Consider the following 27646-nt stretch of genomic DNA (forward strand, 5'->3'; position numbering starts at 1 on the left):
AATTGACCCCTTGTGATGAATTAATTGATTAATTTGCCAAGTTTATTAATTAATTAAATTAACATGCAAATGCATGGTAGCACAAACAAATCACCAATTAAACTACGTGCAGCTGAATATTAAATTGACACGGTGATTTGTTTACGAATGGAGAAAACCAATATGGCAAAAACCTCACCGGGTGATTTTAAGGTCACCACTCCGATAATCCACTATTATCACAACAAGAGGTTACAAGTAAAGGAATCTCAATACCTTATACCAACCTACAATTAAACCCTTACCCCAATACCCAATTGGACTTATTCTGTAGTGGCAATCTCTCCTTGTAATGCACGGCTCCCAATACGTGAGTAACCAATTGCGCGGATCCCAGTATGCGACTTCAATCACCAACTAGAGAAGGTTGTTGGCTGCAAAGTTCTTTAGTTCATCCAAACGATGAAAATCAAGAAGATGCTTGGTCACAAAACCCCATGGTGTACAAACACAGCAACTTCTACACAAGAATGATGAACTAGGGCAAATTTTGCTTGAACAAACTTTTGCTCAATACTCGTGCAACTTGTGTCCACTTTGACAGCCCTTAAAATAATCATTTTATATGTCTAGGGTTGTGAGAAAAGAAAGCCCAAACACATAATCACAAATTGGAGTCAAAACAGAACTAAAACTCTATTTTTCATAAACCTCGACAGATACCTTATTTGTCGAGCTGCTGTCAAGCCACGAGGCTGGAACAGCTCTTCAAGCTCGATAGATGGCTAGCTGGCAAGCTTTAATGACAGACACTTTTCAAACTGGAATCTTGGACAGACTTGCATGCCTTCAACACTTGATCTTGAAACAAAGTTTCTTGAAGTATTAAACACATCCTAGTTCAACCCAAATACAAGTAAAATGCGTTTTGTCAAAAGATTAGCCAATTACATAAAATAGTGACATATGTTCATAACAAGTGAATCATATATGTCCTAATAAAAGTAGTTCAAAAATACAAAAGTCTTCATAAGTATTGTATGGTAAAGAAAGCTTTGTTGCCAAAAGCCTTACAATTTAATAACACTTGTATGTAACCTCGTGCATATGCATAGGTACAATGAAAAACAATTACAATTACACAATTCAAATTATACATAGTATTAGCGTACACCTTTTTTAAATCATACATTTCTGAAGTATGTAATGGTTTTTCATATATATATATATATATATGTATATATAGACACTATTAATAACATGATTCTTCATTTGGATTTCAACATTTTGCGTACTAAAATACCCTCACACAAATTCTTAAACTCTCTAAAATACCCCTATATTTTAGCAAAATAATTTTAAATTAAAAAACACTAACTAGTTAAAATAAGTAATTTACTATTTCTTAATTTTAGGCTTTTTTCCTTTATCTTCTCCATTCAGCCTAAAATTTAGGACACTATCTCTATCTCATTTCTAAACAGTATTCCACGTTGGCACATTACCTTACCTCTTTCTTTTAAAAAAAAATATACAAACGATTATTTATATATCACATTTAAACATTATAACATTAAACCAAAAAACAAATAAATAAATAAAAAGAGCATTATTGCACACGTAAAGCGCATGTGATGAGTTGTGTGTGTGTGTGTAATTTAGAATTTAATTGGATTTAGACTCTTCGGTTTTTGTACGCAATAATTCACTTGCCACAAAAATAAAAAGTATCATAATTTGAGTTTTTGATATTGCATCTCATATTTTCTTTTTGATAATTCATAACGAATCAATTTTTGAATTCTATGTAGTAAAATTTGTAATATCCCTAACATCACTCATACATATAAATATCTCAATTTAAATGATGTAAATGATTAGTCAATTCAAAATAACCAATTTCCTGAACTTAAGGCTTAATAACGGAATGGAATGGAATGGAATGTATTTTAGTAAGGAAAAAGATTGAGAAAGAATAGAATAAAATGGAATTAAGTAACCTTGATTGGATGTTTTAAAATAAAGGAATGGAAAGAAATGAAAATGAATGGAATGGAGGGAATGGAATGAAATGAAATCATTTTATGACAATATTACTATTAGACTCCTATTTTAAAATAAAGGATCAAATATATAGGAGTATTTTGGGAGTTTTAGTAAAAAATTCATTAAATCTAATTTTGATTCCCTCACTTTCCTCCCAATTTCGGGGGAATAAAAATTTGAGATTTTAAGAGATTAGAGAGGAATGAGTGTTCCCTACTACTAATTTCATTCTCTCCCACTTAAACTCCCAAACAAGTGAATGGACTTTCCATTCTCTCCATTAAAACTCCCAAACAAAGGAAGGGAAGAATATTCTAAAATTATTCTTTTCATTCTTTTTTATTCAATTCCATTCCCTCCTTCCAAACAGGCCCAAGAGGAAATTGACATTTTTTAATAATTTTTTAATTCATTCTCATTAATGCATTCAATGTATATAGATAACCAAAAATGAGCTAAGCTCACCACAATCTAATCCTAAAAGATAGGAACAAACTCCAAATTAAATACAAATTGAGAATAAAACAAAGCTGAACAGAATCTAAACTTCAAACTTCATCAATTTGAATTGGTAAGTTACAAGACATAATCTTAACATAATACAGTTATCATCCAACCCAGTTCTCCAGTCTACCATTGGGCCTGACCTAGGGCCATATATCATATATGCCCCCAGAGTAATTCTACGGTACCCCCCCAAAAAAAAGGGGGTACGGTACCCAATAGTAGGTAACCTGCTATATCAGGTTACTTTTTTTCTCACATTTGACGGTTCCATTATCACATTATGCAGTTCCAACATCACATGTAACAGTTCTTTTCTCACATTTGATAGTTCCCTTACTTTTTTCTTACATTTGATGGTTCCATCCTCACATTATGCAGTTCCAACATCACATGTGACAATTTTTTTCTCACATTTGGTGGTTCCTTTACTTTTTTTTACTCACATTTGACAGTTTCATCCTCACATTGTGCGGTTCCAACATCACATATGACAGTTCTTTTTGTCACATTGAGTGGTTCCCTTAATTTTTTCTCATAATTGATGGCTCTATCCTCACATTGTGCAGTTCTAACATCACATGTGACAGCTCTTTTCTCACATTTGGTGGTTCCCTTATTTTTTTTTTCACATTTGACGGTTCCATTCTCACATTATGCAGCTTCAACATCACATGTGATAGTTCTTTTCTCACATTTGATGGTTCTTTTACTTTTTTCTCATATTTGACAGTTCTATCCTCACATTATGCAGTTCTAACATCACATGTGACAGTTCTTTTTTCACATTTGGTGGTTCCCTTACTTTTTTTTCTCACATTTGATGGTTCCATTCTCACATTGTGCGATTCCAACATCACATATGACAGTTCTTTTGTCACATTAAGTGGTTCCCTTAATTTTTTCTCATACTTGATGGTTCCATCCTCACATTGTGTAGTTCCAACATCACATGTGACAGTTCTTTTCTCACATTTGGTGGTTTTCTTACTTTTTTATCACACTTGATGTTTTTACCTTTGTCTATCCTAGCAATATTAGCCTTCAACTCTTCATTATTCATTTTAAATGGAGGAATATAAAAATCCTTTTCTTTTGAGTTAGGCTCAACAACAAATTTGCCACTAGTTAATTTTTCAACTTTAGTCTTAAATTCGACTAGTTGCTCTTCCAAACTCTTAATCTTGTCCACCTGAGATGAAATTTGATTTTTAAAATTCTCGTTCAAATTATTAGCTCCATCCAATTTTGCAATCAAGTCATCTCTTTCAAGTTTGACCTTTTTAAAATTAGCTTTTAATTTTTTAGAACATTCAAGAGATTTCATACAAAAATTATAAAGCTTGCAATAGGCATCTTGAATATCATCATCATCATTCAACACAAGATCATGCAAATTAAAACAATCAAGAGTTTTCATGACAACGGGGGTCAAGGATCACACTCAAGAAATTAATCCAATCAGAGTATACTCACTCTTGTACCACTTGATAGGCTAAAAATGAATTGACCCCTTGTGATGAATTAATTGATTAATTTGCCAAGTTTATTAATTAATTAAATTAACATGCAAATGCATGGTAGCACAAACAAATCACCAATTAAACTACGTGCAGCTGAATATTAAATTGACACGGTGATTTGTTTACGAATGGAGAAAACCAATATGGCAAAAACCTCACCGGGTGATTTTAAGGTCACCACTCCGATAATCCACTATTATCACAACAAGAGGTTACAAGTAAAGGAATCTCAATACCTTATACCAACCTACAATTAAACCCTTACCCCAATACCCAATTGGACTTATTCTGTAGTGGCAATCTCTCCTTGTAATGCACGGCTCCCAATACGTGAGTAACCAATTGCGCGGATCCCAGTATGCGACTTCAATCACCAACTAGAGAAGGTTGTTGGCTGCAAAGTTCTTTAGTTCATCCAAACGATGAAAATCAAGAAGATGCTTGGTCACAAAACCCCATGGTGTACAAACACAGCAACTTCTACACAAGAATGATGAACTAGGGCAAATTTTGCTTGAACAAACTTTTGCTCAATACTCGTGCAACTTGTGTCCACTTTGACAGCCCTTAAAATAATCATTTTATATGTCTAGGGTTGTGAGAAAAGAAAGCCCAAACACATAATCACAAATTGGAGTCAAAACAGAACTAAAACTCTATTTTTCATAAACCTCGACAGATACCTTATTTGTCGAGCTGCTGTCAAGCCACGAGGCTGGAACAGCTCTTCAAGCTCGATAGATGGCTAGCTGGCGAGCTTTAATGACAGACACTTTTCAAACTGGAATCTTGGACAGACTTGCATGCCTTCAACACTTGATCTTGAAACAAAGTTTCTTGAAGTATTAAACACATCCTAGTTCAACCCAAATACAAGTAAAATGCGTTTTGTCAAAAGATTAGCCAATTACATAAAATAGTGACATATGTTCCTAACAAGTGAATCATATATGTCCTAATAAAAGTAGTTCAAAAATACAAAAGTCTTCATAAGTATTGTATGGTAAAGAAAGCTTTGTTGCCAAAAGCCTTACAATTTAATAACACTTGTATGTAACCTCGTGCATATGCATAGGTACAATGAAAAACAATTACAATTACACAATTCAAATTATACATAGTATTAGCGTACACCTTTTTTAAATCATACATTTCTGAAGTATGTAATGGTTTTTCATATATATATATATATATATATATGTATATATAGACACTATTAATAACATGATTCTTCATTTGGATTTCAACATTTTGCGTACTAAAATACCCTCACACAAATTCTTAAACTCTCTAAAATACCCCTATATTTTAGCAAAATAATTTTAAATTAAAAAACACTAACTAGTTAAAATAAGTAATTTACTATTTCTTAATTTTAGGCTTTTTTCCTTTATCTTCTCCATTCAGCCTAAAATTTAGGACACTATCTCTATCTCATTTCTAAACAGTATTCCACGTTGGCACATTACCTTACCTCTTTCTTTTAAAAAAAAATATACAAACGATTATTTATATATCACATTTAAACATTATAACATTAAACCAAAAAACAAATAAATAAATAAAAAGAGCATTATTGCACACGTAAAGCGCATGTGATGAGTTGTGTGTGTGTGTGTAATTTAGAATTTAATTGGATTTAGACTCTTCGGTTTTTGTACGCAATAATTCACTTGCCACAAAAATAAAAAGTATCATAATTTGAGTTTTTGATATTGCATCTCATATTTTCTTTTTGATAATTCATAACGAATCAATTTTTGAATTCTATGTAGTAAAATTTGTAATATCCCTAACATCACTCATACATATAAATATCTCAATTTAAATGATGTAAATGATTAGTCAATTCAAAATAACCAATTTCCTGAACTTAAGGCTTAATAACGGAATGGAATGGAATGGAATGTATTTTAGTAAGGAAAAAGATTGAGAAAGAATAGAATAAAATGGAATTAAGTAACCTTGATTGGATGTTTTAAAATAAAGGAATGGAAAGAAATGAAAATGAATGGAATGGAGGGAATGGAATGAAATGAAATCATTTTATGACAATATTACTATTAGACTCCTATTTTAAAATAAAGGATCAAATATATAGGAGTATTTTGGGAGTTTTAGTAAAAAATTCATTAAATCTAATTTTGATTCCCTCACTTTCCTCCCAATTTCGGGGGAATAAAAATTTGAGATTTTAAGAGATTAGAGAGGAATGAGTGTTCCCTACTACTAATTTCATTCTCTCCCACTTAAACTCCCAAACAAGTGAATGGACTTTCCATTCTCTCCATTAAAACTCCCAAACAAAGGAAGGGAAGAATATTCTAAAATTATTCTTTTCATTCTTTTTTATTCAATTCCATTCCCTCCTTCCAAACAGGCCCAAGAGGAAATTGACATTTTTTAATAATTTTTTAATTCATTCTCATTAATGCATTCAATGTATATAGATAACCAAAAATGAGCTAAGCTCACCACAATCTAATCCTAAAAGATAGGAACAAACTCCAAATTAAATACAAATTGAGAATAAAACAAAGCTGAACAGAATCTAAACTTCAAACTTCATCAATTTGAATTGGTAAGTTACAAGACATAATCTTAACATAATACAGTTATCATCCAACCCAGTTCTCCAGTCTACCATTGGGCCTGACCTAGGGCCATATATCATATATGCCCCCAGAGTAATTCTACGGTACCCCCCCAAAAAAAAGGGGGTACGGTACCCAATAGTAGGTAACCTGCTATATCAGGTTACTTTTTTTCTCACATTTGACGGTTTCATTATCACATTATGCAGTTCCAACATCACATGTAACAGTTCTTTTCTCACATTTGATAGTTCCCTTACTTTTTTCTTACATTTGATGGTTCCATCCTCACATTATGCAGTTCCAACATCACATGTGACAATTTTTTTCTCACATTTGGTGGTTCCTTTACTTTTTTTTGCTCACATTTGACAGTTTCATCCTCACATTGTGCGGTTCCAACATCACATATGACAGTTCTTTTTGTCACATTGAGTGGTTCCCTTAATTTTTTCTCATAATTGATGGCTCTATCCTCACATTGTGCAGTTCTAACATCACATGTGACAGCTCTTTTCTCACATTTGGTGGTTCCCTTATTTTTTTTTTCACATTTGACGGTTCCATTCTCACATTATGCAGCTTCAACATCACATGTGATAGTTCTTTTCTCACATTTGATGGTTCTTTTACTTTTTTCTCATATTTGACAGTTCTATCCTCACATTATGCAGTTCTAACATCACATGTGACAGTTCTTTTTTCACATTTGGTGGTTCCCTTACTTTTTTTTCTCACATTTGATGGTTCTATTCTCACATTGTGCGATTCCAACATCACATATGACAGTTCTTTTGTCACATTAAGTGGTTCCCTTAATTTTTTCTCATACTTGATGGTTCCATCCTCACATTGTGTAGTTCCAACATCACATGTGACAGTTCTTTTCTCACATTTGGTGGTTTTCTTACTTTTTTATCACACTTGATGGTTTCATTCTCACATTGTGCGGTTCCAACATTACATATAACAGTTCTTTTGTCATATTGGGTGGTTCCCTTACTTTTTTCTCACACTTGAAGGTTCCATCCTCACATTGTACAATTCCAACATCACATGTGACTGTTTTTTTCTCACATTTGGTGGTTCCCTTATTTTTTTTTCCTCACATTTGACAGTTCCATCCTCACATTGTACGGTTCCAACATCACATATGACTGTTCTTTTGTCACACTGAGTGGTTCCCTTAATTTTTTTCTCATACTTGATGGATCCATCCTCATATTGTGCAGTTCCAATATCATATGTGACTGTTCTTTTCTCATATTTGGTGATTCCCTTACTTTTTTCTCACACTTGACGGTTCTATCCTCACATTGTGCAGTTCCAACATCACATGTAACAGTTCTTTTGTTATATTTGGTAGTTCCTTTACTTTTTTCTCATACTTAAAGGTTCTATCCTCACATTGTACAGTTCCAACATCACATGTGATAGTTCTTTTCTTACATTTGGTGGTTCTCTTACTTTTTTTCTCATATTTGACGGTTTCATCCTCACATTGTGCGGTTCTAACATTATATATGACAGTTCTTTTGTCACATTGAGTGGTTCCCTTAATTTTTTTCTCATATTTAGTGGTTCCATCCTCACATTATGTAGTTCTAACATCACATGTGACAGTTATTTTCTTATATTTAGTGGTTCCCTTACTTTTCTTCTCACATTTGACGGTTTCATCCTCACATTGTGTAGTTCCAACATCATATGTGACAGTTCTTTTCTCACATTTGGTGGTTCCCTTACTTTTTTCTCACATTTGATGGTTCCACTATCACATCAAGTAGTACCAACATCGCATCTGACTCTATTTTTGTCACATTCAGTGGTACCCTATTTTTTTTATTCTCAAATTTGATTGTTCCGTTATTACATAAGGTAGTACTCACATTACTTCTTACCATACTTTTGTCACATTCGATGGTACCCTAATTTTTTTCCTTACAATTGACAGTTCAATCGTCATTGTAAGCACTACCAATATCACATTTGACCATAATTTTACATTTAGACATATCACTAAGATCACTTTTTTACTTACTAATAACCGCTCATCACAATAATAATTTTTTTAAAGTTATTAAAAATTTAGATCTAAAATCGAAAACCAAAAAAAAAAAGAAAAAAAAAAGCATCCCATGAATTTAGCCCAACCACAATAATTACTCTTGTTCACAAAAAAAATCAGCTGGAATTATCTTGGTTTCTTCCACGAATATTTGAATATACCAATTAGCTTCCTAGGTATCTCCCTTGGTAGCTTCCATCACATCCAAGGTCATACCTCCCTATAAAATAACATAGTTGAGGTTGTGTTCTTGATGTTTATATTTTTATTATTTATATATGATGGTAAACCAAAAATTAGACTATCTCCAATTCATCCATAGTGTCGTTCAAGACCAGAAAGGTCATCCAAGTGCAATAAGGTCATCCAGCATGGAGTCACTTGGACGACGGCCAAACACTTCAAAATTTTCAGAGTAAATCTATATCCAAAAGCTTATGATTCAGACCATGTTCTACTATTCAGAAGTAGGAGCAAAATTCTTATTCATCGCTCTAACTTCCCACTAAGTTCTTAACTTCTAATGACAATTGTAGAAATTAAGTCTGAACTTTCTAACTTCCATCCACGTTGAGGAAGTTACTAAAGAAGTAACCACTCCAAAACTCACTATAAAAGGACTTAGCCATATGAAATCAAAGTAAGTTTTTCACCACTTATAGAGTTGGAATTCCTGATTTCAAGATAGAAAATTAACATTGTGCCGTACTAACATCACATGTGACTGTACTATGGTCACATTCGGTAGTTCATTTATTTTTTCTCACATTTAATAATTCCATTGTCACATTCGGCAGTATCAATATAACATTTGACAATTCTTTTGTCACATTTGGTGGTTCTCTCTCTTTTATTTATTTATTTTTTTTTTATCACATTTGATAGTTCCATCCTTACATTATGCAGTACCAACATCACATTTAGTGGTTTTTTTTTTTTTTCCACATTTAATGGTTTGATTGTCACATTAGGTAGTACCAACATCACATGTGACCGTACTTTTGTCACATTTAATGGTTTTTTTTTTTAACTCACATTTGACAGTTCCATAGTCACATTAAGCCATACCAACATTACATTTGGGCGTTGCCAACCCAACTCCACCGAATTACCTAATAATCGACGAATATATATAACAAAAATACTCTTGAAATCTCTAAAATTTTCAAAATACTTATAGAAATATAACCAAAACGCATCCTAACACTTAAAAATTACCAAAGAAATCCATAGAAGATCAATGTTCCAAGTTACCATCTAATTGACATACATTAGATTTTTATTTCAAGCAAATTTTAAATTTAATTTAATTTTTTAATGAGTTCTAACTTTTAACAACAATAAGGAAATAAAATTCAAGACTTGGTATTTACCTCAATTTTTGCTAATATTTTAAATATCTGAGTTCAACATTGAGTGCAAAATATCATAACTTGATACTAACAATTGCTGAACAACCAAAATTAAATAACAAGACATGAAAGAGCTAAAGCTATCAATGTTTTGAATAACTGATTGGCAGTACTCAACAACCTTAGACGACACTCTCTTTTCTCTTAACAGAATTCCTTAAACACAAAGATAACTTGATTCTCTCTTCCCTTTAATCTATTATTGTCGGACTTCTGCTCCAGTGCACTATCTACATCTCCCTAGTAATGGGGAAAAAAGGAAATCAGTAAAAATAGCCAAATCTATGAAATAAAAACATAATCAAAATATGTCAAACCAGAGAATCAAATGAGGGCATAGTCCAACACACATAGTAGTAGTATCTCCAAAATGTAGACATTACATGATACTACACACAAAAATAAAATATTTTTGCTATTGTCCTCAGCCAATAGTATAACTGAATATCAATAATCAAGTCATATTTTGACAACTCTGAACTTTAGTGTTGGAATCCAAAGATCTTGGTATTGCTCCTAAAGTTTACAGACTCATAGACTAATCAATAAAAATAATTAGATCATTCAAACCCTCAACAACTACACCAAGTCAACATTTTTACATTCAAATAGATATTCCTAGAAGTCCTTCAATGTCAAGGTTTTATAGAAGAGATGGAGTAAAGTTAATTATGTTAGAAAGCAGGTAAAAAAAAAAAGAAAGGTTCTCCATAACATTAATGTCCAATTGTGACAAACACTTGCAGAACCCTTCCACCACTATAAAATGCACAGGTGAGCATTCTAATTCACATTATGTGCCAACTTGCCAATACCAACTTTTCTAAACAAATGAAAATAAAAATAATTGATGACCCAATTAAATTTATTAGCTAAAATGATGCCCAAGACATTATCAACCATAACATAAAAGTCAAAAGTAATGAACATAATAAGTTATCACAACTAATTTCTGCGAGTGTAATCTAAGAAGCAGATTTCCAATTCTCTTTTGCACTGAATGTGCCCTCAGGACATGTAAGCACTTCCAACAAAACCAGTAAAGCAATGGCAAACACCTAAAGCCCAGTTTATCATCATACATATAAGACCATCTACGCTTTCACCAGATTCACAAAGTTTTGAATTCAGAGTACCACTTAACAAATATAGTCCCTATAGCATTCAGAGTAAATTTCACAAATTAGAGAGAAAAAATACATTAATAAGAGAACCTAGATGGAAACCAACTAACCAAATCCCATCACAAGTGGCTAGAACAAGAAACTCATCATCATCGCAAAGCTCAACCTATTTCAAGGAGAAACAAAGATATTAAATAGAGCTTGAGAAGAAGAATCTCTTAAGAACATATCCCAATAATTTTATAAACAGCCATACCCAATACCCATATTCGACGATCTCAAAATCAAATAGAGAGAGGAGTGATATGTAGCCAAACTGATCATTTGGAAATTAGCGTTTAGTTTTGATCCTTGCCTTTACCAGTTAGCAAATCCAAGGAACGCGGGAAGGAGATCGATGGACACAAAGCTTGGTTCGCCCGCAGAATTGAGTGAACGCAAGAGAGAAACAGATCTGTTTTGGTTTTTTTAGGTTTTGCTTTTGCTTTTATATGGAAACTTGCTCTATCGGTAATTGGTATTCACTAAAATTATATATACGGTCAGGATTAAAACTATTACAATTGAGGGTCAAGATTTGACTGGGTACGGTACCCCCTAAAAAAAAATGAGGGTACCATAGAACAACCCATGCCCCCATTCTTTATTAGGCCAGGCCTATGGTGGCTGGACTGCGTCAGAAAACTAGACATTTGCCACGCTACCACCCATACTATTTGCCTTTTAGAACAAGGTCGCAATTGTTGGGCTATTGAATCTGTATTTCGTTTAATTTTTTTACCATTGCTTACGAGTTGTATTCAATAAAGGAATGCAATATTTGATGGGCTGCGTGAACATATAAAAAATCAAAGCTTCTAAATAGAACTCAGTTTTCTTATCAATGAGTAAGAATGATTACAAGCAACTGAGAATAGATAGAATATATTTTATCCCTTATATACAAAATCTGGAAAAAGAAAGAACCAAACTAACTACTGATAACGCCTTAAAATGTATACTTGTTATATATTTATATGGGCGTTATCTCCTTATTATTATGCTTAATTTGTATAATTAAGCCATGATTTGCATTAGTCCCTATTATTTATCTTTACATAATTTATTGAATAAAATGCTATTCATTGTGTGTAATTTTCTACTTTCAGGAAATTATGTGAGAAAGATGAGTTTACAGGAATTTGTGAGAGAATGGAGGCCAAACTAAAATTAAAGTGGAGCTAAAGGACCATGCTTAAATGTCTAAGGAGGTGCAGCTGGAGTGCTTGGATCGTCTACCATGATTGGAAGCATCAAATAAAGAAAGAAATCAAAGAAGTAGAATCTAAAAAGGAAAAATCTGATTTGAGTACTGATCAGTATTTTGGGCGTATCTCTCTCCTCAAAAATCCAATTGACACAAGGTCAGATGGGTTGGAACCGTGACTTAAATATCTACAACTTTCTAGTTTTGAGTTTTTCGAAATTCTAAATTTTTGAAGGCCGAAATTAACTCACAAGTTACCGTTGTAAACCTGAACGGAAATTAAAATAGTAAATGTTTTATTTTCTTTGGACACTTAGACATCAGGGTTTTGAAGGAGGCTGAGTAGAACAAATTTTGGCAAAGAAAACCTTGTATTTTTCTTTCTCTAATGGCAGTCTAAACTCTTTGCTAGGGCTAGGGGTTCTGTTTCTTCTATACGATATGAATATTTAATGTGATTCTTTCTAGGATTTTATCAACGACATATTTGATTGTTCAATTAGATTTCTTTTGATGTATTAGTTCTTCCATGCTTTCAATAAGTTCAATCATGTTTTTCTTATTGTTTAGATGAATTTCTAATAGTTTCAAATAGAAATCAAGATTTAAAGTGAATGGATTTTTCTGAAAACTTTTCTAACCGCATTATCAATCGAGGTTATCATGCGTTCTTGAATTGTCTCAGTTCAACCGAATCATAAGTTTTTAATTGTATAAGAACAATCAATTATGAAATAGATATTTTCTTAGATCACAAAAAATTTCATATCGATATAGAGAAACTCCCTGATGCCCTAGTATTTACATTATTGATTTAAATTAGTTTTTATCATTATTCTTGTTAACACTCACCAAGCAAAAGTATTTTTCTTCTTCGTCCAAATTGTTATTTAATTATATTGTCTTTAAATTTACCCTGCTCCTTGTGGTTCGACCTCGGTACTCCGAGAATTATATTGCTACGATCTCTTGCACTTAGGAGTGAGCAAGCACTAACTTCCCTGATTTAGTGGGAAAATTGTTTTAATCTAATTTTTATTTACAAGCTAGGAGATCTTACTTCATAAGGAAATGTTATATCTACAATATTTTTTTAGAAAAAATATTGTTGATATGCTAGAAATTGGAACTCTGTCTAAATGATACGGCATCGTTTCACTAAAGAAATTGCAAAACAATGTCATGTCAATAAGTGTGCCGGCTCCTCATTTATACAAAATGACCTCATTTCATCTTTAGTCTCAGTCTTCTTCTGCGCTTTGTACTCTGCAATCTGCACCATGGTTTTGAAACCTGAACTAGACCGAGTGGTCTGACCGAGTTAATCGGGAACCGGACTGAAATCCGGTTTTTTAGCATAGAGAACCGAGCATGCCTTCAAATTCCGTGAACCCCTTAAACTGGGGTTGGATCGCACAGTTCATGCAGAACCGATGGTATGAACCGTGCAGTCCAACCCCGGTTCAAGCATGCCTGTTAAATAAGAAAAAATCAAAAATGCGCTTACCAGGTTTAGAACCAAGGCATGGTTAGATATGCAGCTGGAGCCTAACCACTCAGCCAAGCTTGCAAGTTGATGCTCAACAATAACAAAAAAATAAATAAAAAATACTTGAAGTAAACTTAATGCATTTTTTTTAAACAACTTAACACAATTCTATTCTACTTAATTAAATTATCCATCTCTTACAAAGAATATAAAAAAAATTATAATTAAAATCCTTCAAAGATATTCAACTTTACTTCAAAAATTAATCATAAATTTTAATGTTTTCATGGTTATTATTTTATTTTATTAACTTTCTTATTAATTATTAAATATATGCTTGAAAATCATTAAATTTCCCTCACATATATAGATATATTAGTCAATTTTGCTAGTTTTATAAATTTAATATCTATATTTAGGTTTTAATTAATTATTAAATTAATTATGACATCATCATGGTTCAACCCCAGTTCAACCTCGGTTGGACCTCAAAAACCTTGAACCTCTCCCTTTTACGGTTCAATGAACAGTCCGAGTTTCAAAACCATGATCTGCACTTGTATCTTCATTTTCAACAGAAACATTTCTCAAATTGGAAAAGTATACAAACCCAGTCCACTAAGCTATCATCCATTGAACTTGAAGGGTAAACAGGTGGCAGCCTATTTATTAATTCCAAGAGCATAACACATAAGAAACATCTTCATCAACTATATGATATGAGGATCAGATTGATTGAAGTTTATGGTTTGAAGGGAGACGGGGTCGGTGGTGGTGGTGAGTTCTTGAAAGAGAGAAGGGAAAGTTTAGTGGTTTAGGGTTTTATCAAAATAATAAAGGTTTTTTTATAGGAAATAATAAAGGTTGAGATAGAGAGAGAAGGCTTTTGCAATTAAGTCAGACCAAAAATAATAATAACAAATTTAAAAAAAAAAAAAAAAAAGGCCTAAGTGAAAAATTGTGGAGTTAACAACACTTCAGTCTTATAATTAGTTTATAGAATATAGTTTTATATTATTTTATAGAATATAGATTAGACTTTTCTTCTTTTGTACAATATTAACTCACTTAGTATAAAAATTAAAATCTTCTAAAAAAAAAAGTATAAAAACTAAAAAATTTTAGATAGGATATATGATGTGTGGAGGGGGGTAAAAGACTAATAGGCCCATATCAATGTCTACACTGGGCTAGAGGCCGAGCTCAAGGAAAAAACCCCTTCTCGGTCATGGGAAGGGAAAACCCCTCTTCGGCCATGGGGAGAATCCTCCTCGGCATGGATATAGCCGAGGACAAAAGAGGCAACCTACCACTAGTAGTGACACTCCAGATCGTTCCACAGAGCAGGGAAAGCACTAAAGCAAAAAAGGAAAACAGAAAAAACGGAAGTGTCTAAGGGAAAGGTTGTCATTACTGTATTCAATGCCTTATGCCTGACACGGCTATACTTCTTTGTCCCTACAACCACTCCCAACAACTAGAGGGAAGGGCTGATGGGACAAGTACCTACTCTAGAGACCCCATTCAAGAGAAAGGAAACTACTATAAAAAGGGAGTAAAGAGAACCAAAAGGGCGGGGCGGAGACCCCTCATCACACCAGAGGCACCAGAAAAAGCTCCCCAGACCGCGTCGAGGAGCAATCCCTCCTGGAAAACTCGGTCCTTGAAGAACACCGTGATGACTGTTGTCCATACACTAAAGCCTAGCTCTTTGGTCCACTCTCTACAAATTCATTGTATCGGGCTCACTGGTTTAAGGTCTCATGCATCTTGGGCTTGACTAGAAAAACATGACCCTACATGATGCAAAATTAGACAATAACTGAAAACCAATTTAAAATCTAATTAAATTTTCTCTCAATTTTGACTTTAAATATATGGTCATGTTAACCCTTTAGGCAATTGTTAATAAATCATTTAAAAAAAATTAACATCACTTTTATGGTAAACATAAAAAACTGTCAAAACAATTAATTGATTTTTCGTTTTACATAAAAAAATATTTCCTAAACAAATGCCCTAGGGACATCCACCAAAACAATTAACTGTTTGTGTTATGAACCCAACTCATATCTCTATATGTAATTGAAAATAAAACAAAGTTGAACAAAATCTAAAATGACATCCTAATCAACAATCGATTAGTTATTTAAACTTCAAACTTCATCCATTTGAATCGATAAGTTATGGGACATAACACTAACATATATAATACAGCTCTTTTTTTTTAATTAAAAAACTATTTGTATTTTATATTGCACCGATTTTTCTTTCTTTGTATTTCTATATACAAAATGACCATTTGAAATATACACCAATTCTAAGTGTAGAAGAGTGTTTCAATTGTGTACACCTAAAGAGAGTCAAGGAAAATCTTTTTTAGAACTATAAACTTGTGTAAAATAAAGAGAGACATACAAACATGTGAGGAAGAAAACATAGCAAATATTGAGTATTAAGAAAATTATCTCTACTTATGCCTCAAAGAGAAATTGAGGGTGGAAAGATAAGACATTTATTTATGTTTTGTTTTGACAACTGGATTGCAATTCATAAAAAATAAAGATATATGGTAGTACCAAAATTTATGGATGAGAAGGTATAGTAACAATTTTATAGTAGAAGTGTTTTTTTTTTTTTAATTCAAAATAAAGAAAAAGAGAATTGAAAAAATTAAAAACAAAAAACAAAAAAATAAAAATAAAAACAAAAACGTGAGATTAGGAGTTGATAAGGTCGCAATTGTTGAGCTATTGAATCTGTATTTCTTTTGGTTTTATTACCATTGCTTACAAGTTGTATTGAATAAAGGAATGCAATATATGATGGGCTGCGTGTTTGACAATCTGTATTTCTACGTTGTAACATGTCGGGCAGCCTATCTTAATAATAGGTGTGAGTCCAAGCTCGCCACGTAATGGAGTCGGCAAAAGGAATTGTCCAACACGAGTACCAGAATCAAGTTTTTTGACTTTGAAATTTCCTCTTTTGCTAACAACAACACGTAACTTCACAACTATATATATCCATCAAATGTCTCACTCTCCCATATATCCAGATCCAAAGCATTAATCTTATTGTAGTATCGCATAGACACTTAAAGAGTACACATTTTTTAGAGGTAGCATATCAGGGACGACCTGTAGAACACAGCAAAAAAATGGCTAGCCGCGTGGGTTTGATCGGGTGCTTGATCGTTGTGGTGGCTTTGCTAAATGGTGCAACCACTCAAGTTACGGCTGCAGTTGAATATCAAGTCGGAGACAGCTTGGGCTGGACTGTTCCCCCAAATTCCTCCTATTACACCAATTGGGCTAGCTCAAAAACATTCTTTGTTGGCGACGCATTGAGTAAGCAATCCTGAAAACCTTTTGTCTTCTTCCTTCTCAGTTTTTCACAATAAGAATAACAAAAATATATTTGGTTTTATTCAATTTATTGTGTATTTTGAAATATATGATAAAGTTGTACATTACATTTTATAAACTGAACCAAATAGTTCCTTGAACGGACTAACCACGTAGTATTTTTTTTTTTTTTTTTTTTTCCTACCATGCATGAAACTTTTCTTTTTGAACAACTTTGACAGTTTTGAAGTCTTATCTTTAAGACATGGAAGTTATTGCGTCCTTAATTTTCTAGGCAATGTTACATTCGTTAGTTTGGTTAGGTTCTCTCTTGAAAATTTTATCACGCATTATATATAAAAAAATTCAAATTTATATTTTTTTAATTGATAAATCAAAATTATACAACTCTAACATATAAGTGTAACCTTACTTTGTTATCTTTTTTGACATTATAACATTAATCAAAATGTTAAGACAAAACTCAGAGTTTAAAGTTTAAACTTATAAATATTAAAACTTATCAAATGGGTTCGCTTTTAATTTTTGTAATATTCAGTGCGACTTATAGATACATATAGACTCTAGATTTATTATTGATGAACATTATTTTTCCCTCCAATGGCCAGTATTCAATGCTACAAGCGGGACACACACTGTGGCTATTGTATCAGAAGCTGAATATAATGCCTGCACAAAGGTATCATCTGTTTTCCAAGTTCAACCTTGTTGCCCATTTCGATACACTCCTGAATCCACCGGTACTAAGTATATCATCTGCACCGTAAGTAACCACTGTGAACAAGGCCAAAAGTTTTCTTTCACGGTTGAATCACAAAACTTCACTGTTGAATCGCCCGCTGGATCACCAACTGAATCGCCGTCCAGCTCCGCTTCATCTCTAACAGTTGGTGCCTTATATGCAGTGCTCACCACAACAGTCATTTCTTTCTTGACTTTCTTCTAAATGTACCCAAACCATAGCGGATTTTCTTAATTATTGATTTGTTATTTTTTCTCCCTTTGTTTTACTAGTAAGAATAAGAGCATCATGTCTCATATCATATGTATGGATATTTAATGTACTGGAATAATTTTCAATTAAACGATTGTTTTTACATCTCGTATATATCTTGCAAAATCAGTGTAAAATAATTAAGAAATGTTTATTTGGAGCACGCTTGGCTTTGTCTAGAAGATGCTTCTAGTGCAAGTGCACATTCAGAAATGTTTATTTGGATGAGAAGTCGACGGATAATTTAATGAAGTGTTTCACGTATTTTTTTTAGAGAAGGGGTAAATTTCATGCAATTCTGTTAGTTTGAAAGGAATAATACAAATGCATGCAACTCGTTTTCTGTGATTGGGAAAAGACTACCACCACGCTGATTGAAAGTCCTCTTGACATGATTGAAAGTTGAAACAGATAATCCAAACACCTTGAACCAGTCAAACAATACTCAGTACTTTAAAGATGAGATGCAGGATTATGATCATTTAATACATTATTATGAAATTATAGTTATTGGTTTGTCCAAAATAAAACAAGAAAAATTTAAAGGATGTCCTAAAAATATTGATTTAAAAAATATTTTTAGTAACATTTTAAGGAAAAATAAAAAAAACAATATTAATTATTTTTTTGACAACTTTTTATATTTTTCATAAAAGTCAAAGGCTATGCATATTCTTTGGCAAATCATGGGGTAAAGAATTTATCAACATTCAGAATTTTTTATTAAAGTGCTAATATATTAGACTAAACAAAAATATAAATAAATTTATTACAAACCTAAGATGCCTTATTAAGGATTAACAAATTCTCCACTACAAACCATTGGTTATCACAAATTACCAAAAAAAAATAATAATAATAGTCTAAGTTAACACCCAATTTAGCGAGTGCATTAGCATATTAGTTAGCTTCCCTTACACGTTCGATCTAAATCTTGAAAATAACTATCAGAGAGCATAACCTGAGGGTAGATAGAGCATCAAGTTCTATAATAAGGTTCAAAAGTTTTGAGAGGTAAGTAAATTCCCGTGAGATAATAAAAGCACCCATAACAAATGTGAGATATGTGTCAAATGCTAAATATTTGACACATATCCCATACTAAACACCATTTAATCCCATTTATGTAATGATATTGTGGGTTTCTTTTTAGCTAGCTTGCTTGTCCTACAGTTATCACTTTTTTTCGTAGTGCTCTTTAGCAGATTTCGCAGTGGCCTGGGACTGGGATGGTGCAATTCATTGAAGTTGAGACAGGTGTTCGTAGTAAGAGTGACAATTGATTGCTGATGCGTCCATTTTTTAATGTCATCTTTGACTTCCTCGCACCTATGTTTGTAACTTTCAGCCACGTTGCGTAGGCTGTGGCATCGTCTTTTTATACGTGTCCAACACCAGCATGTGATATATGTAGCTTTTCCTAGGGGAATAGTTCTTCCCAGCCCCCATCTATCGAAAGCGATTTCTTTTCCTTTCTTAAAGGATGTAATAATAAAATCGTGGATTTGAGTTTTTTTTTTTTTTTTTTTATACGAATAGGATAAATATTCTATAGGGTTTTGGATTTAATCTTATTATAAGTTATCATGATACTGTTTAAAGTCTTTGGATTTTTTTAGTGGAGAATGAGTACTTTTATTTTTTTTTAGAAATAGAGACAAAAAAAAGAGGAGAGACGAGTGTCGAAATATAAAAAATGGAGACAAGACCATCATTTTCCAAGACTATTTACAGTGGGCTCTCTTAAATTATTTATATCAAACTTTTGAGTGAATTAAAATCATTCACATACATAACCTAGAAACCTCTAGTGATAGTTTATCAGGGACGACCTATAGAACACAGCAAAAATGGCCAGGGGCATGGGTTTGTGCTGTTGTTTCATCGTTGTAGTGGTGGCTTTACTAAAGGGTGCAACTGCTGCACAAACATATTCGGTTGGAGATAGCTTCGGCTGGAAAGTTCCTCCAAATAGCTCCTATTACACCGTATGGGCTAGCAAAAGGACTTTCAATGTTGGTGACAAACTGAGTAAGCTTTTCTCAATTCCTTTCTAAGTCTTATATAACTATATTTTTGGAGGTCTCAAACATGTCCTTGGTGTTTTGATCAATCTTGCAATAAACTTTTTTAAGACATGTCAGTTCCTCGTATCCTTGGTATCCTAATTTGCAAAGCCTATGGATATTTTTCAAATTGTTGCAATCAATGCTAGTACTTTAGACTCTTCTATAAGACATGGCAATTTCTTGTACCCTTGCATACTTATCTATTTTCACTGTGATGAACAGCGTTCAACTGGACTGGGTCGCATACTGTTGGAATTTCACATATACAAGCTAGCTGAATATGATAATTGCACAAAAGACCCTGGAGAAGTACTAAATAGCTCAGGTCCAGGATTAATTGTACCTCTAGGCACAAGTGGTTCTTTCTATTTCTACTGCACCGTTGATGACCACTGTGGAAGTGGCCAGAAGTTCGCTATCAACGCTCTAACTAATGGCTCTGAACCTCCTAGTCCTAACTCTGCTTCCTCTTTCGCTATTGGTGCCTTTGTTGCAGCAGTTGTCTCCACTATAGTGATAACGGTCTTGATTTACGACTAAATATCACCAAATTATAGCAGATCTAATTTATTTGTCGGACTACTCTACCAGTATAGTAACCTTATGTATTATTCATGTACTCCAACATGTTTTGGTAATAAAATTCATAATAAAAATAATTGATTACATGCAGTTTATGGATTACGAAATTGTTGTACATATAGACGATCAATTCTAGGCAACATCCAAACTCTGAAGAACTACTGGATGGAAGTAGGAGTGATATTGGGTCGAGTTAGGACCCGAAACCCGACCGGATATAAATTGGGTTTGGCTGCTGAAACCCGATCCAATCTAAAAAATGGGGTTGGTTTTCCGGGTCTCGGGCTGGACTTTTTTTTTTTTTTAAATAAACGATAATCCATACTCCTATTACATCTCCCTTTCTTCGTTGTATCATCTGATACGACTACAAAGTCATTGGAGAAACTGATAAGACAATTTTCATGTTGGTATTCTATATCCCCTAATAAACAATTTCAGTATATCACCGTGTGGCTCTTTCTTCATCATCTATATTTCCCCACTATTACCAGACCCATTACTCCAAGCCGTTGCTGTTCACATTCTTCATTCTATCCCACCAAATCATCATCAAAATACCCTCAATCTGTGAACTCAAAGCCCACATTTCTAAGAAATCCGCCCCACCATTTGGTCCAATGAAAAAAAAAATGAGACTAACCCAAATATCAAAATAAAGGTCTTGAGGAGGATTTACAAGACCTTTTCATAGGTCTGAAGAAGTAAGAAAAACCCAAATCATTACAAGGTATATAAGTTATGGCTCTATCTACAAGCATAAAAACCCAGGGTCAGCTGAACCATAGATGCAATTGATGCAATTACCTAAGGCCCTCAAATAAAAAAAGACCTCCATTTGTAATAAAAAAAATAAAAATAAAAATTATATATAATATTTATCTATATATTTTAATTACAAAAAAAAAAAAAAAACAATTAAGTACTTTTATTGATAAATAAAATATATTACAAAGACCACATTGTATCATAAAAGGCCAAATACTACACAATAACCATGCACAGTACAGAATACTGCATACAATTTCATAGGACAAGATTGCACAGTATTATGTGCAAAGTGCAGTCTTGTCCACAAGGCCCAACACATCATAAGGGCTATTGTCCTAAGCTAAGTTGGCCCCCACCGGCCCCACAATGAATAAGTTATCACATCTTTTTTTTTTTTAAATACAAACTTTTACTTTATCAATTATTATAAATTATCACATAAATTAATCATTTGATGTATATCAACTCATTTGTATTATAGTGATACTAATTTATTGAATCATGTAAAAAATTAATTTTTATATGTGTAGGTTTAGACTTTAAAGTTTTTAAAAAAATCCACTTAAAATTTTCGCTTAAGGCCCTCAAAATTGATGAGCCAGCCCTGTAAAAACCCAAACCCAAATCATTAGAAAGTATATAAGTTTTTGCATTAACAGATTTATTTAATAAGATTTCTTTATAATAGTCCAGCAAATCAGGCAAGAATCACCCTTTGCCCTTCTCCAAAAAACAATAATCAACACGTCATGACCTTTTGCGTAGGACCAACCTCTTTTACCTTCAAGATTACAATCAAAACTGCAACACCAAACAAAGAAAAAGCCAAGTTCTCCCTCAAAATCACAGCACTACCATGCAATAATAATTGACATGTTTATAATTTCAGCATCATATACTCTAGATTTACAAATGACAATTACGCTTTCACTAGCTGCATTGCTTCCACAATTTTCCCATTTTATCAAACCACAATTTTTCAAGGTCAACAATCTCAAACTCTTGATTAGCACAAAAAAATGGAAGTCTACCATTACTATTGGCAAATTATAACAATGCATTAAAATAAGCTCGGCGTGACAATGCACTATCAAAATACATAGCATTTTTCTCAAAAAGGTTAATCAATCCATCATCATGTTCTTGAAACAATGACTAGCTAATCCAAACAGTTCTCCAGCAATGGAGAAACCAAATATGCAAATTACATGACATATGTAGGGGCTTCACATTGTTGGGTTTTGTGGAGCCTTGTTGGGATACATAAATAGCAGAAGACCCTCCAAGTCTAATCTACCCAATGCACCTAAGCCCTCCAAGCTTCTTGCTCTAACAGGGTTACACCTAACCTTATCTTCTTTAGCTTCCCGAATCCCGCAATAAGCCCATTGCATCAACCAAGTAAATTGGTCATCTCTGAACTACTTCCCAAGCACCAAAATACCTCCTCACAGATATGGGTATGGTAAAATAAAGATTTGACAAAATGTACCTCTCAAGGATATGTCAATGGAGAGGATAAGAGTAGAGGAATTTGAAGAATCAAATGATGAAGATTGTGGATGAGTCAATCTTGTTTTTCTCTGAGGTTTCTCTCTCAAAATTCTCTCTGGAACATCTCTACATTTCATGGGTATAAGGATATTTATAGTAGTATATGTGAGGAATGTGAAAAGTTAGTTTTCATCCAAATAGAGCATTCTAGCGACTCAGCCTTGCGACTAGAACGAGTCACGAGTTTGAGTCGCAAGCTAACTACCTGGCCAGACTGTATATTTTTGTCCTATAGTGCTCTAACTGTCGTGACCCTTCAGTTCCATGCATGCTTCACCCGTGTGCCACTTTGGCAACTTTCCAGTCGCGAGATCCAATCGCAAGACTCCTTTGATTGCACACAGCTTGAGTTTTCTTCACACTCTCTCACACACAACCCTTACATAATTCCCACCTAAATACAGGGTATCTAATTTCTAAAATACAAGCAAATTTGGCATGGAATAAAGCCAACACATGGTTGAATAAATTCAACCTTACAGAATATAATCAAGATCTTCATATTCCATCCGCTTGAATGCATGTTCAAACTTTTCAACATTTTCAAACATTTTATAGGTGGCGTTCCATCTAGTGGCCGCATCCAAACATAGGATAGCCTTTGACTCTATTTTCACTTTCTCCACACACTTCTCGAAGGTTTGTAACCTATTTGGAGAAGCTTTCACATATTTAACCATATGACGCACCCTATCAATTGACTTATTATGATGTTTTAAGCCATCGGTCACAATAAGATTCAGGATATGAGCACAACACCTCACGTGAACAAATTCATTCCCTAAAACAATACCTTTCCACATATTAGTAACTTCTTTCAAGTAACTAATGGCTACGTCATTTGAGGAAGCATTATCCACCATCAAGGTGAAAATCTCTTCAATATTCCACTCTTCTAAACAAGATTCAACCATTTTGCCAATGATTTTCCCCTTATGGTTATTAACAATACAAAAATTCAAAATTCTTTTATGTAGCTTCCAATCATCATCTATAAAATGACAAGTAAGACACAAGTAATTAAAATTTTGTATTAAAGTCCATGTGTCAGTGGTAAGGCAAAGCCTACAGCCTCTTAAGGCATTTCTTAACTTATCCTTCTCTTCAAAATATATCCAACTCACATCTCTAGATACCGTCAAGCAAGATGGGATATTGAAATTAGGTTGGAAGACATTACAAAACCTTCTAAATCCTTGATTCTCTACAAACCTAAATGGAAGCTCATCCAATATTATCATCTCAATAAGAACTTTTCTACCCACAACATTTGTAAAAGTCCTAGGCACTAGATTTCTTTCCTCTACATCCTTGGACAATGGGTCTTGTCCATCATGCAATTCATTAAAAAGATGGACAAATGGGTGTATGGTTTTTTAAATTAGATGTCCCATAAATTTTGCTATCAGCCATGTACTCCTTACTACAATATATACATCTTGTCTTAGTTTTACCTTCCTCATCTATAAACTTCTCAAAGTGGTCCCAAGCCGATGATGGTGATTTTCTCTTATTAGGATTAAAAGAAGATATCACCTGCGGTGGACAAGGAGGTCTCATAGTTGGTCTTGCAATGGCAACATCAAGTTGTGTAGGCTCCATTGAATCCATGACCTAGTACCACACCCAAAAAAAAAAAAAAAAAATCAATCATTAAACAATGCATTCACAAAAGAAAAACATAGAGATATAACATAATGCTCCAAACTTAGCCAACAAAAAATATGGATTACCTATAATGCAAGTGGTCCAATCATTCATTTAAAGGCCATTAAGGAGATTATATTCATTTGTTTTTTCAAGAACAGATTAAGCAAAAATACCAAAACAAGATGATCAAAACCCAAAGCAGCTTCTTTTCAATAAGGTTCTTGAAAACCATGAGACCCACTTATTGAAACAATTCAATATGCAAAACCCTGATCTAAACAAAGCCAATTATCTACAAAATCATTTCTTTTCACTTCAATTTTCAGTCCAAACATCCTCACAAAAAAGAGAAAAATATATCTATATGTATAAAAGCGTAATCATTTGTTTATAGTTCTATTAGAGCAGTAGCAAGTATTACAACCAAAGGAAAAAAAAAAAAAAAAAAAAAAAAACAACAACAACAACAACAACAACAACAACAAATCCAAGAAAATCACATTTGCAATCCACACAACAACTTCATAAACAAATTACAGAAATATCAAACCGTAGATCAATCTTCAATATCAGCAAAAATAAAGAATAACCAATTCATATAATCAAACACAAAACCAAAATGTACAAAAATTCTAAAAGAGAATAGAAGAATAAACAATTAAACGGAGTAAAAAAAAAGAAGAGCATTAGCGAGAAGTACATAACAACAACCAAAAAAATAAAACCCAAAGGATATTCACATCAAAAAAAAAAATTATACCTTAGAATCCAATCTGTTAAAGATTTTGCTAAAACCAAATTGCTTTCCTCTCTGAGATAAATAAACCAATGAAAAAAAAAAATCCCAAAATCAGAGACTAAGACAAGGAAATTAAGAAGAAAAAAAAAACCCAACAAAGAGAAGGATGAGTGGATGACTTACACTGTTATACACGTAGAGAGAACTCAATGAGAGAGACAGAGGAGCACAGCTCTTTAGTTAAAAACCTGAAGAAAAAAAAATCGAAATGGGTCCTTAAAAAAACTAGTTTTGCTACCTATGAGTACGATTCAAGCCAAACCCACATCACAAAACGCAAGAAAATCAAACCCAAACAGGATATTCACATAAAAAAAAACTCCAAAATCTGAAAGTATTAAAAACCAAACTAAATTAACAAAGAGAAGGATGACTTACACAAGGATAAAGCGAGCTGAGATAGAACTGGGTGAGACCGTGAGATTGAGACTTGGGAGGTAGCTGAAGGAGGTGGAGAGAGACCAACAAAGAGTACGGTTTTTTCCCCAAAAAAAAAAAAAAAAAATCGGGTTCAGAAGCAGAATATTTATATGACCCAACGCTGACCCAACATCAACCTAAACCCAAAAATAACCCGAAATTAAGACCTAAAACCCGACCCGAATATTCTCAGACCTGCCAAAAACCTATCGGGTGGGTCGAGTCTCTTACTCAATCCTAGATGGAAGTAGATAATATCTATGCAAATATATCATTATCCATGGGAATCAATGAAGATGTGGTTAAGATTTTATTGTTGAGTAATTTTATGACAAATTTGGTTGAAACCGACAAAGAGCAGCAATCTTAAATAGCAGTAGAGATTTAGCTGGATTTCGATGTCTCTAGTCAAGATCTCATCGGGATCTCATCGGATCTATCACAAGATCTAGGCGGATATGTGCCTTTAAGAGTGGGGGAAAGGCAATGAACAATGAGATTTCGGAGGGGGTCAGAGGTCTATTGGGTTTATTAGACTCAGTTTTTCATGATAAAACCCGCCAAGCTGGTTTCAATTCCTGGACATGGAGATTTGTCGCCGACCGTCGCTAACGTCGAACCAAACTATTTTTGGTTGGGCCGAGCGGTTTGGGCGGATGGGTTTACTGGCGGGTCAGACTTGGACACCTCTAAAACCAATGATTTTGGACAAAAAAAAAATTAGCAATCTTTTGTGCAACTTTTAGTAGAGCGAATCATTTAAAAAAACCACCAACTTAAGTTTTCACGGCTGCTTTTTATCTAAGCATACCTCAAATCTTAGTTGTATTTTAACAAAAATTTTAATCCTAATTCAGTAAGAATGAAGGCAGTAACACAAAACCATGAAAAAACTCAAGTCTCTCCATTTAACAATCCTTGAGAAGTTGTTTACTTCCATACACAAAGAACACTACCTATGTATTGGAGTTGTTGTAGTTGATGTTTGAAACCACAATGTTGAAATGTTTACTCAAACCTCGATATTCGTGCACATATAAGAGCAATCATTGGAAATGCAAAATAACATGCATTTTGCATCACCAAAAAGTAACTTTTACCCAAGAACTTTAACAATATACTATATATCCTATCTTTTATTTTACATTCCATCAAATTAAAATAATATATTTTCTACCTACATCAACAATAGCAAATGTAAAATAGAAGGAGAATGTCAAAGGAGAGAGAGGGAAATTAAAATATATATATATATATATAATTTAACATTTGCATGAAGCAGTAGTGTTATGCAAATATTCATACACTATAGCATGTTGTAAATCAAAAATGCAAAATGCATTTCCTGATATATAGTGGCAGTTTTTGTTTTTGCATTTTTGTGAATAGTTTTATCCATTTTTCATTTTTTTGGGTTTTGCACAACTCAATGGGAATATTCTAATAAAAATAAA

The 27646-nt window shown here is 33.2% G+C and overlaps 2 protein-coding genes across 2 annotated transcripts; both read left to right on the plus strand.

Moving 5' to 3' along the window:
• The first annotated feature begins 17053 nt into the window (after positions 1 to 17053).
• Positions 17054 to 18461, plus strand: LOC115977084 (cucumber peeling cupredoxin-like). The gene is made up of 2 exons (XM_031098736.1): positions 17054 to 17335; positions 17962 to 18461. The coding sequence occupies exons 1-2, from the start codon at positions 17146 to 17148 to the stop codon at positions 18297 to 18299; spliced, it is 528 nt and encodes a 175-aa protein (XP_030954596.1). The 5' UTR covers positions 17054 to 17145; the 3' UTR covers positions 18300 to 18461.
• Positions 18462 to 20011: 1550 nt separating this feature from the next.
• On the plus strand, positions 20012 to 21082 carry LOC115977085 (umecyanin-like). The gene is made up of 2 exons (XM_031098737.1): positions 20012 to 20362; positions 20639 to 21082. Exons 1-2 carry the CDS (start codon positions 20198 to 20200, stop codon positions 20954 to 20956), a joined length of 483 nt encoding a protein of 160 aa, XP_030954597.1. The 5' UTR covers positions 20012 to 20197; the 3' UTR covers positions 20957 to 21082.
• Positions 21083 to 27646: the final 6564 nt, after the last annotated feature.

This window comes from Quercus lobata, chromosome 2 (assembly GCF_001633185.2).
Source record: "Quercus lobata isolate SW786 chromosome 2, ValleyOak3.0 Primary Assembly, whole genome shotgun sequence".
NCBI lineage: Eukaryota > Viridiplantae > Streptophyta > Magnoliopsida > Fagales > Fagaceae > Quercus > Quercus lobata.